The 13169-nt window shown below is 36.3% G+C and overlaps 1 protein-coding gene across 2 annotated transcripts; it reads left to right on the top strand.

Annotated features, from left to right (window-relative positions):
* The first annotated feature begins 4004 nt into the window (after positions 1-4004).
* Positions 4005-6345, top strand: LOC131243784 (L-type lectin-domain containing receptor kinase IV.2-like). Of its 2 annotated transcripts, XM_058243365.1 has the most exons (2): positions 4005-4420; positions 4973-6345. In XM_058243365.1, exons 1-2 carry the CDS (start codon positions 4177-4179, stop codon positions 6226-6228), a joined length of 1500 nt encoding a protein of 499 aa, XP_058099348.1. In that variant the 5' UTR covers positions 4005-4176; the 3' UTR covers positions 6229-6345. The 2 variants fall into 2 exon arrangements, with proteins under 2 accessions (XP_058099348.1, XP_058099347.1); XM_058243364.1 differs by having other exon boundaries at positions 4005-6345.
* Positions 6346-13169: the final 6824 nt, after the last annotated feature.

The raw sequence follows: 13169 nt of genomic DNA, 5'->3' as shown, positions 1-13169 counted from the left end.
TAAATAAAAAAATAAGAATAAGTCAATAATTGAGTTGGTAGAGACATTCTTAGTTGAGAAAAAAGTTTATGGATCAATTCTTAAAGTAGTAATATAATTTTTTTTTATCAAATGTCATAAAAAAATTCAAATTCAGGATAAGAGAAGATGTGCTCATCCTATCTTTATAAGAAGTTTCTTTAAAAAGAGATCAGAGAGGTTTCTACATAAGAAAAAAAAAAAGGAAATAGGAAGCCCTACAGAAAAAAAAAAAAGAAAAAAAAAAGAAAAAGAAGAAGAGGAGATTCTAAGAAGGTTTCATCAAGTATCAACCTTTAGATCTTTTTAATTTTTTTACTATGTTGTTAATTTCTTTCCGATTTATACAATAAATGGTGTGGATCATCCACATGATATTATATAAGTGTGTAGAGACAAATTTAACAAAGTGATGTTTTATGATTTTAGATCTGTTTAGTATTATTTTAGGAATAAATTGAATAGATGGAATATGATTGTATTAAGATAGATCTGAACAGGTCATTTGATCCTAAGAATCAAAAGATAACAATGCCTTGAATTTCAGATCGATCTGACCGTCAGATGGGCCACACTAGTCAAATCTATAAATGTTTAATAAGGAAAGCTTAGATTTCTATACAACTGATTGATATCACTTAGTGTAGAAAATCGAGATGGGCCATTTGTGTATATATAGTTAGATCTATACCATTCATCTAATATGTAGAGGCAAAATATTCCAAGACCTCAAGAATATGGAGATCCAATCATCCGGTGGGCTACCCCAATTAATTATTTGACATTCAATTTCAAGATCTTAAAAAGAAAATCTAAATCTTGATAATTAAATTTAATAAACATATAATTTTAATTATTTGATCATTTAGGGTTTAGCCACTTAGGATATATATTAAGGTGAGCCCCACCATGTAAAATAACTACATGAATAATAATGTTGTTAATATAACTGATAGGATCTATGAATTCAAACCAACCCATTTATCTTGTGGATTCTACACTATCAGATTCAGGTAGTAACCTAACTCGTCTCATAATTCATTAAAATTAAAATAAATCATTTGAAATTATTTTATTGATTAATATACTGATTTAAGTATTTTGTTATGATAATTGTATGCTAAATTCATATGTAAATATTCTGATCAAGACAACTATGCCAAACATGAAAAATATGCATTTACATATCATTCATCTTTCATTACATTTACATGCATGGTCGATCCTAGGGGCCCTCCGTGGAAGAAATGTCGATTCTGGTAGAGCTACCAGATGCGGGCTATGCCCAAGCCTATCGAAAAGTGGAAGCCTACCCAACGGGTGGATGCGGGTTGGCGACATCCAACCCAGGCAGATGGACAATCATCCCATCTGATGCATTCATACGCCATTTTGCATCCATATCATAGTACATACATTTTTATATTATTTTAATTGCTATAATTATGAATCATGTTGAATTATTTCATTAAGCCTGGCTAGCTTACTTTTTTATTGATGAAAAAACCGTACAGAAGAGCCATTAGTAGATGATGGGGCACAAGAACCGAAAGAATCCACCGTACCTGAACACGACCCATATGAAACGTGGTCATACTTATTTAAAGATGAAGTGGCAGCATTAAACCATTTCTGATTATGTGATTTATTTACTAGAATAGTTTGATTAGCGTATAATGCATATTAGTATTGATTTTGAGATTTTAGGAAATTGTTTAAATTTATCTAATTAAAATAATATGTTAGCCTGGAATAATCATATTTGTAGTATGATGATATAACAAATGAATGATTTTTAATATTTATATTATTTTAAGAATCGTCAAGATTTATATATGCCTGGTTGATTGGTGCTAAGTATTATGTATGTGTGATTGGAGTTGGGATGGAACTTAGACTGAATGTAATTATCACCTCTAATTAAACTGATTAAGGAATTAAGTTAGTATACTTTATGTACGACTTACGAACTGAAACTCAAGTTATAAGGGTGCACAATTTGTACTCAAATTTCGGGACGTGACACATATAGTCCTTCATCTTTATATAATTGCCGGAGTGGCGCAAGGCCCATGTGATGAACGGTTAAGATTATCCGTACGAGCAGCCACGTGGGTCTCACCATAACTGGGTTTGCATCTTCTGGCAAGTCCCTGGAATCATTTACAAATTACAGGGGTGTTTTAGGCGGGAGCGGATTTGGTGCACCGGGTAACACGTTAATGGGTGTTTTCCTGACCGTGGGGCCCACCTTAATATAGGTGTTATATATCCACGCCGTTCGTTAGTTTTTTTCCAGCTTATTTTAAGGTATTAGCCCAAAAATAAAGCAGATCCGAATTCAGGTGAATCACACCACGGCAAACAGTTGTAACTGAACGGCCACTATTAAAAGCTTCTTATGAACCACAAAAGTTTTGGATCAAGCTGATATTTATGTTTTCCCTTTATCCAGATCTGTGTGACCTTATTGAATGGCATATAAACATCACGGTGGTCCCTAGGAAGGTGGACGTTCAATGACCACTTTTTCCTATCGTGTGGTCCACCTGATATTTGGATCTGCTTCATTTTTCGGACTATGCCCTCAATGAGCTGTAAAAACTGATGGACAGCGTGGATATAACACATGCATCAAGGTGGGCCCCACGGTATGGGAAACACGCACTATTGTGTTACGTGGGTAACACCTAATCAGTTCCCGTCTTGGGAGATATAGACCGTTCAAAAATATGAAAAGTCGACTTTTCGTTTCTTGACTGAAAAGTCTACGGACGCCTTCGTGTACCTTGGAGTCCTCGCAAACCACTTGGAGACAAGATAAGATCGTTCCTTCAACAATCGCGCTGAATTGAGATGGGTGTCCGTCGCACAATAATTGTCAGCTGTCGATCTAGACCGTCCATCTTTTGGTTCCGAAGGACGTAAGGATACGTTTTGAATTCAGACCAAACATATTATCCTAGAACACGTGAAATGACCCTCAAATGTACAGATAAAATGAAATTGGTTAACGATCGACGTTTAGTGCAGAAAACTGACGGTTGGTATTTTCGAACGACCTTCATAAGGACAAAACCACTAACTTATCTGTCTGGACCCGATTTGGACGTTCCACGTCAGTAATTGGGGGCCGAACTCCCAACGCTGATCCAGCGCGAGGGATGGATTCTACACCGAAAGAGAATACACTGAATGGAAGGTGTATGCAAGTAGACCGGGGAATGCTCACCTGCGCACCAACTAACGCGAGCACCCGTGCACACCTTTGTACACGTGTGATGGACACAGAATCTGAACGGTTCATGTGATGCGTAACCCCATTAAATTTCATATTCCTATTCTTCAGCCCGATATAAAACTATGGTGATCTATGAAAAAAAGAAACATTTTCCTCCCTTTATTTGTATTTCTCTTTTTAATGGCCCACCATAGATTTTTATCAGCTGAAAGTTTGGATAATAACGTTTCAAGGGGTGACACGTAACTTGGACCGTTCCGATTTTGTTTCTATGACACTTGTAAAAAGGTTCACACGGGTGCTCACGTAAGAAGGTGCGCATGTGAGCATTCGTAGACCATCCCTGTCGCGTGTACAGACCGATCCCGCAATCCTAATAAATGGGAGGCTGTGTTCGGCGAGATGGGTCGGGAAGGGACGTCCGAATCTGATTACCTCACACAGGAAAGATGCGCATTGAATCCTGACCGTCGATCCAGTAGGGCCCACCTTTGGGTTCCCCCTGTTGAAAACTGCATCGATCAGACCGTCCCACCCATACAAACGGTGAGATGAAAATAGTTAACGATGATAATAGTCAACGGTGAAACGGGTTGCTAGGATCACCCATTGGTTGTGATTATCGACCATGGTCCATCCACGTGTGGGACCCACTAGACGAAGTCAACCTCTCCAAACAAACTTTTCTACTTTCGAAGTCTTTAAGAGCATATGATCACATAATCCAAAGTCTTCTAAACCTTCCAGATTATAAAATCACGAACCCAATTTCCATCTGTGGAAAAGCTTTCTTTCTTTATCTTCTCCATGGAAACATCTCTCACTCACAGAATCCTAGAGTCCCCTTTCATATTATAAAATCACAAACCCAAATTCCATCTATAGAAAAGCTTTCGTTCCTTATCCTTATCTTCTCCATGGAAAAATCTCTCACTGTCAGATTCCTACACTCTCTACTTTTCTTTCTTCCCATGAAACTCTCATACTCAGATGAACAAAAAGACCATTTCATCTACAACGGCTTCCATGATGATAACATGAGCCTGAATGGCATTGCACTCATCCACCCCGATGGTCTCCTGCAGCTCACCAACGTGTCGTACCAACAGATCGGCCGCGCTTTCTACCGATATCCAATCGAATTTGGAAACTCCTCAGACGGTAGGGATCCTCTCTCTTCCTTCTCATTCTCTACTTCTTTTGTTTTCTCAATTTTGCCAGAGGAGCATCGAAAAAACAGCGGTCATGGACTCGCCTTTACAATCTCACCATCCATGGATTTTCCGGAAGCCATGGAGACCCAGTATCTGGGACTCTTCAATATTTCAAACGATGGAAAATCATCAAATCATGTGTTCGCGGTTGAGCTAGACACCATGAGGAGCGTTGAATTTGGTGATGTCGATCACAACCATGTGGGCATCGATGTAAATAGCCTGAGATCGATCGAATCGGCTCCTGCAGCCTACTATGATAACAAAGATGGAAAGAACAAGAGCTTAGATCTTTTAAGTGGAGATGCCATGCAAGTTTGGATTGATTTTAATGGGGTAGAGAATCAGCTCAATGTAACAATATCTCCTTTACACACACGCAAACCCAACATCCCACTTCTATCATGCAACGTTAATCTTTCTTCAATTTTCATGAATTCCATGCACGTTGGTTTCTCATCGGCGACTGGTGCGGTCGCTTCATCCCATTATATCCTAGGCTGGAGTTTCAAGCTAAATGGCCAAGCGGAAGAGATCGATATTTCACGCCTTCCACCCATTCCAGGACGAAGAGAATCTGGAGTAAATCGAAGTTTGCAAATTGGATTGTCCTTGGCTGCGGTAGTTCTTTCATTGATGGTCATATCAGGAAGCATATATGTCATGAGAAGGAAGAAATACGAAGAAATACGTGAAGATTGGGAGCAAGAATACGGTCCACATAGGTTCTCTTTCAAGGATCTATCAATCGCTACCAAAGACTTTAGTGACAAGAAGCTTCTTGGTGTGGGAGGATTTGGGAGAGTGTACCAAGGAGTCTTAAGGGCATCGGATGTACAAGTTGCCGTGAAGCGGGTCTCCCACGATTCAAAACAAGGGATGAAGGAGTTTGTAGCCGAGATCACAAGCATCGGAAGGCTCAGACACAGGAACTTGGTGCAATTACTTGGGTATTGCCGGCGGAAGGGGGAGCTCCTCTTGGTCTATGATTTCATGCCTAATGGAAGCTTGGACAAGTTCTTATTCACCGACGAAAACCCAGCTCTCGACTGGCATCGACGTTTTAGGATCCTCCAAGGTGTAGCATATGGGCTTCTATATCTTCATGAAGAATGGGAGCAAGTCGTCGTGCATAGAGATGTCAAGGCTAGTAATGTTTTATTAGATGCAGATTTGAATGGACGGTTGGGAGACTTCGGCCTCGCTCGATTATATGATCATGGGACTAATCCTCAGACCACACATGTGGTTGGGACATTTGGTTATCTTGCACCTGAGATGACAAGAACCGGCAAGGCGACCACACATACTGATGTGTTTGCATTCGGTGCTCTTATGCTTGAGGTTGCTTGTGGGAGGCGGCCTATCGAGCCACGGGCGTCGACCGAGAAGGTCATCTTGGTGGAATGGGTGTGGGATTGCTGGAGGAGAGGGGCGATTATAGAGGCAGCGGATCCGAAATTGGGTAATGATTATGTGGTGGATGAGCTGGAGTTGGTGCTGAAGCTTGGTTTGCTTTGCTCGCACTTAGTACCGGCAGTTAGGCCGAGCATGCGGCACGTAACACAGTTCTTGGATGGCAATCTTCATCTGCCTGATCTCCCTTCGGACGGCTTGGATCCTTCTGTTCTTGATGTGGAGCAGGGGCCCAATGAAGGTTTTGATGAACTCTGCATGTCATATCCTTCTTCTTTGGAGGGAGGGCTATTAAACTCATCGTCGGTCACGGAGTCTGTCCTTTCTGGAGGCCGTTGAATTTATAAAAGCATTTGTATAAACTGTAATGCAGTATTGTAGAATGACTGTAATTCTAGTTTTGTTTCAGCTCATCTGGTTATGGAATCAGAGCTCCCCAGCTGATTTTCTTTTTTCTTTTTTCTTTGAGGGCCTGTTTGGGTGCCACTTAAAAATGAGTTCCATCTCATTTTGATTAACAATTATGAGAAGCTCCTGTGCTCTCAGAGCACTACAAGTTATGGTGCTTCCAGTTGCATTGGGACACTTGGACAATCCAATCCATTGATCTGTATTGTTTATTAGGTTAAAGAACCTATTTCATGGGTTAAAGTGCAAACATCTCTTCGATCTAACGGTCTTAACCATCTGATCAGTAGAACTTAATATTTACTGCCGGGATCGCTTGCACAAAAAATTAGGTCAAGTGAACCATTTGATCCATGTATTTTTCAGGGCCCATCATCGATTCTTTATGATTGTACAGGATTTTTTTATTTTTATTTTTTTGTGGAAATCCTAACCATCCCATCCACGGCTTAACAAAAGGATGGCTACAAGAAATAAGGTCAAATTTAGGATGAATTGGATCATTAGATCAGTGTCCATGAAATGGGTTTTAGACTAATTAGAAAATAGTTCAGATTGATTGATTGGACTGTCCAAAAGACTCAATGTAAGAACTTATGGTGCTTTGAGAGCTTTGGAGCCTTTCTTATCAGTAATTATGTATTAGAGATTATATTTTAATTAAGGTGTGTTTGGTTGTGCCAAATTTCATTAAAATTTGCACCAAATTAAACTAGTTAATTATGCAATTTCATGATATTTAGTACAACCAAATGCATCCTCATATAAATTGTTGCTTATCAATATTATTTTTAATCCCGGCAAAAATGAGATGAATTCATTTTAAAGTGGCACCTAAATTACATGCCCTTAAGGAAAATATGCACGTTTTCGATACATGTAAACCATCATTCCGCAGTATTATCGATAGTATCCAGTTCCGCTGTATTATCGATAGTCTCCATGATATGATTCGATTGATAATATTGTCAATATTATTGGTATCGCCCAAAAACACTGGTAGCATAAAAATCAGATATCAGTAATATACATCACCCATATATGAGCCAATGTATTGATATAGAAAAGAATTTATTTATCAAAAGAAACTTCATTTTATTTTATTTTATTATGAATGTAAAGTTGTATGATAAAATGCATGTTTGTATGTGTGTATATTTCATGCATGTATGGATGTATGTATGCATGGATGGATGGATGAAATGCATGTTTATATGTGTGTGTGTGTGTGTGTGCTTGGATGGATGGATGAAATGCATGTTCATATGTGTGTGTATATGTATGTATGCATGCATGGATTGATAGGTGCATGTATGTATGTATGGATGAATGGATGGATGGTTGGTTGGATGGATGGATGTGTGTATGCATGCATGAAAGAATGAATGGATCATGCATGCATGTGTATGTATATGTGTTATTGCATGTATATGTATATATACATGCATGGATAGTTGAATAGATGGACAGATGGACGGATCATGCGTGTGTTTGTATGTACATGCATGCATGGATGAATGGATATGCCATTTTTCCTATGTTTATCTAATGTTTTCTAGAGTTTACTATACATACTTTTAAGCCTCTAATAAAGGAAAACTTATTATTTGTTTCCGAAAATATGTATATTTACATTTTTAAGAATCGAATAATAACAAATATATATATATATATATATATATATATATATATATATATTTGTTATTATTCGATTCTTAAAAATGTAAATATACATATTTTAGCATCTCTTGAAATATCATTGAAAAATTCCATAACTTTCCCACAACATCCCCAAATTGTGTACATAGGTGGTGCACACATATATACCTTTACCTAAATAACTAAACCAGTGTGTGTGTGTATGTGTGTGTGTGTGTGTGTGTGTGTGTGTGTGTACACACACACACACACTATATGGGAAAAGGTACTATGCGCTCGACCTCACGATAAGCTCCTATGAGGTCGAGTTGTGTGGGCCCCACAGTGATGCGTGTTGACCATCTACACCGTGCATTTAATGGGTCCTCTCTAAATTATGGGATATCCCAAAAATCAGCCGTATACGGAACTTAGGTGGGCCATACCATCTAAAATCATGTGAAGACACCGTTAAAACATATAAAAACACTTGGTGGGGCCCACCTGAGTTTTGAATGCTGCTGAAACTTGGTCTAAACCCTCATACAAGTGGGACACACATAATGGATGGGCTGGATTTGCAAACCACATCTCGGTGGGCCCAAAAAATGATTATGAATGTTTTAATGGTGCACAGCCCCTCCCCACTTCTGTATGTGGTGTGGCCCACAAAAGTCACGGATTGACTTGATTTTTGAGACCTAGGCCCACTCACGATGGAATGGTGCATCTGACTGATGGGGTAGATGTTCGAAATGCATCACGGTGGGGCCCACACAGCTTGACCTCATGGGACGAACTCGTGAGGTCGAGCGCATAGTACCTTTTCCCTATATATATATATATATATATATATATATATATATATATATATAAGTAAAAACTAGCTAGTTAAGCATGTGGTAAAGGCTATTAGGCCCATATGAGATTACAATGAAGTGGGAATCGACCATTCCAAATGGTATAGACCACTTTGATGTGGGTTCCATATGAGATTATGATGAATACAGACCCTATGTTAAGGGGTTGGATTTGAATGGATTTTACTTGAAAATTTTGTGGACTCCAAGTATGATTATGATCAATCAAATGAGGGCCCCACCATGTGAATTAACATATAAATTAGAAGAATGATTATGTGGTATGTTGTATTTTAGGAGATTTCTAAATTCAGTTAGTTTGATTTTATTTTTTATTTTTTAAAAAAATCATCCTCATTGAATTCTCAAGTGAGGGATCCAACTTATTTCCTTCTCATTTGAATTGAAATGGCATTTGTTTAATATTTACTGTGAGTGTGTTAGATTAGAAGTATCCATTTTCTTTTAATAAATGTCATGTATATGTATATATAGATGTCTGAAACATGTGTGATACTGGAAATTTTGTTTGTCTTATATGTATACACTGATCAATTCGTTAACATCGTAAACCTATAAATAAAGGTCAAAACTTAAACATTATACAATCATAGTATATCCTGGGGGACCTCCTCAGATGAACTACATTATGTTGATCTTGGGGGACCTCCCTTGAAGAAACTCAATCCTAGTTGTTACGTTTTCATATGCAAGTTTTATCCATAACTACCTATACGATGGAAGCCTACCCATGTGGTGGATGTAGGTTGGTGTTGTTCCAAACTCAAGCAGGTAAACGAATATCCTACTCAATGCATTCATACATTTTATTCATTTAATAAGATTAACATTTATTTAATGTGCTTTATGGTCTCTTTTACTATTTTGCTTTTAATGTGAACAAACTCTGGTGGAAACTTTCATTTGGCCTAGGCAGCTCATCCTTTTATTAATGAAAAACAAACAAATGTGACTGATGTTGAGTCATTGGTGTAACTAGAATATACGGATGAGCTGATGAACGATCCATGAGACATGTGGCCCTATCTAATTGAAGAAGTGTCACACTCTAAAATCCAGGTACAGAGTGTGCACCCTCAGACCCAAGTTTCAGTTCATAACTTGTACACAAAGTGTACTAACTTAATTCCTTGATCAATTTAATCAGATGTGATAATTACATTTAGTCTAAGTTTCACCCCAACTTCAATCACACATACATAACACTTAGCACCAATCAACCAGGTATATATAAATCTTAACGACTCTTAAAATAATATAAATCTTAAAAATCATTCATTTATTATATCATCATACTACAAATATATTTATTTCAGACTAACATTGTTTCAATGAGATAAATCTAAATAATTTCTTAAAATATCAAAATTAATACCAATATGCATTATACGCTAATCAAACTATTCTAGTAAATAAATCACATAATCAGAAATGGTCTGATGCCGCCACTTCATCTTTAGATAATTATGGCCACGTTTCACATGGGTTATGTTCAAGTGCGGTGGATCATTCCGGTTCTTACGTCACATCATCTGCTAATGGCTCTTCTGTATAGTTTTTCTATCAATAAAAAAATAAAATGACCAAGCTTAGTTAAAATAATCCGACATAGTTCATAATCATAGCAATTAAAATAATATAAAAAATATTTGTACAATGATATGGATGCAAATGGTGTATGAATGCATCAAATGAGATGATCGTCCATCTGCTTGGATTAGATGTCGTCAACCCGCATCCACCCGTTAGGTAGGCTTCCACCTTTTGGTAGGCTTAAGCATAGCCCGCATCTGGTAACACTCTATCAGGATCGACAATTCTTACAGGGAAGGCCCCTGGGATTGACCATGTATTATGCAAATGCGATGAATGATAGATGATATACGAACGTATCATTTTCATAACTGCCATATATACTTGTCTTGATAAATAATTTCAACATACAATTGTAATTTCATGCAATTTGGCACATATTAGCATATAATTTACCGCATCATACAATATTACAACAAAATACTTAAATTATTACATTCATCAATAAAATCATTAATAATTTATTTTAATTCCAATGAATCATGAGACATGTTGAGTTACTCACCTAAGTCTGGTAATGTAAAATCCACAAGGTACTTACTTAGCTTGGTTTGAATTCAGAGATCTAATTAATTATACCCACAAAGTTGTTATTTATCTAGTTATATTACACGGTGAGGGCCCACCTTTGATATACATCTTAGGTGGCGAAACCCTAAATGATTAAATAATTAAATTTATATGTTTATTAAATTTAATTATTAAAATTTAGATTTTCTTTTTAAGATCATGAAATTGAATGTCAAATGATTAATCGGGGTAGCCCATCGGATGATTGGATCATCCAGATTCTTGAGGTTATAGCATATTTTGCCTCTACACATTGGATGAATGGTGTGGATCTAACCGCATATAAATCGATGGCCCATCTCAACTTTCTATGCTAAATGATACCAATCAATTGCACAGAAATCTAAGATTCTTAAATACTTCTAAATCTAACTAATGTGGCCCATCTGATGGTGAGATTGATCTGAAAATTAGAGCCTTGTATATTTTGGCCTTAGGGATCATATGATCCGTACAGATCTAATATAATTCGACCAGATGCATGCTAATCACAATTACAGAATTTTACACTTCCCTCACCTTTACATCGTATCTACCCACAATTCAATGTAATGAACGTGTGGTCGATCCACACCGTTCATTGCATACATTGAATCAAATTATATTAAATGTATAAAAAAAATACTAAAAGAAGGAAGATATATATACCTGATTTAAACCATCCAAAATCCTCTTTCTTCATTTTTCTGTTGTTGCATGTAGTCTTTTTGTTAATATCTAATTGGATTAGAACTTCTTCTTTTTTTTTTATGACATACATTTGAGTATTTGAATCTTGAGACATGCAGGGAGGGTTAGGGATATATATATATATATATATATATATATATATATATATATATATATATATATATATATATAAGGTATACGGATTAATGATACAGATAAGATAGAGATTAAATAAATATAAAATAGAGATAATATTTATTTTTAAAAACAAAAAAATCTTTTATTATTATTATTATGATTATTAAATTTTCACGGCCATTACAAGAAGAGCTTATGACTTTGAATTGAATCTCTGATTATTTTGTTATTTAGATGTTTCGTCCGTTATGATTGATTTTGGTGGATGTGAACTTGAAATTCTTGGTGGAATATTGGTTATTGCATTGATTGTCATTATTGTTATTTGATTTTTTGGAAATGTTGCTTGTTTATTCTCTTTCGTCTATTTATGAGGGTTATGGATATGTAATTCTTTTAGTTGGATGTCGGATGATCATTTAATTCATTTTAATTACTTAGAACTTGATTATTATTTGTTTTTGGATGAATTATATTGAACATAAGTTGTAATTTATTTAGTTAAAGTTAGATTATTATATATGAAAAAGGCCCCAATGAATAGGTCATTAGATGGTTTGTGAATAGTGAGAAATGGATGGATGAAACTTAGGTTTCTCATCAATAATACATAATGATTGCCTGTGATTGTACATATATTTTACTAATTTAAGTACACCTAGTATACGAGTTGCACCATGAAACTCTTGAGATGCATGCTCGGTCTTCAAATTTTAGGGCATGACATTTCCCATATTTTCTAATGTTTTCTTGACTTTTATTAAAAGAAAATCTATTATGTATGGATCTTTACATATGTATAATAATTATTTGATTCTTAAATATGAAAATATATACATTTTTTTTCATTTAGTTCCATTGAGAAATTTCACCATTTTCTTTATATTTTCCTCATCCAGTGATACATTTCAGTGTATCAATGGTATCTATATATGCTTCCATATCCCCAACCAGTCATCGATATATGCTTCCATATCCCCAACTAGCAATACATATAATGACATTGATATTTTGAACACTGTAAGTAATGCATTTCTTGGCCAAGCATGCAATGCAAAATCTCTTGAGTAGTCGTCAAAATGGGTAGTTATTTCATAGGAATTATTTTATGTTTTAACTCAATTATACTTAGTGAAGCTTGTTCAATCCATCTCTGCATGGATGGATTGATGGTAATCCAGACCATCCACTTAACGGGTCCTGTTTGAGGATGGGCCACAGCCCACAAATTATATCAATCCAATATTCCAGCTGCCAGTTCAAAAAGACCTCCTGTTGAGCATGAAATATTGTACATGTTTTAAAAGACAGATGAAACAGTTAAGATTTGAACATCTGATGTAGTTTTCAACACGGCTTGTTGAATGTATCATCTTCTTGATC

Source organism: Magnolia sinica, chromosome 4 (assembly GCF_029962835.1).
Source record: "Magnolia sinica isolate HGM2019 chromosome 4, MsV1, whole genome shotgun sequence".
NCBI classification, from domain to species: Eukaryota; Viridiplantae; Streptophyta; class Magnoliopsida; order Magnoliales; family Magnoliaceae; genus Magnolia; species Magnolia sinica.
This window is presented reverse-complemented; position numbering and strand designations above follow the sequence as displayed.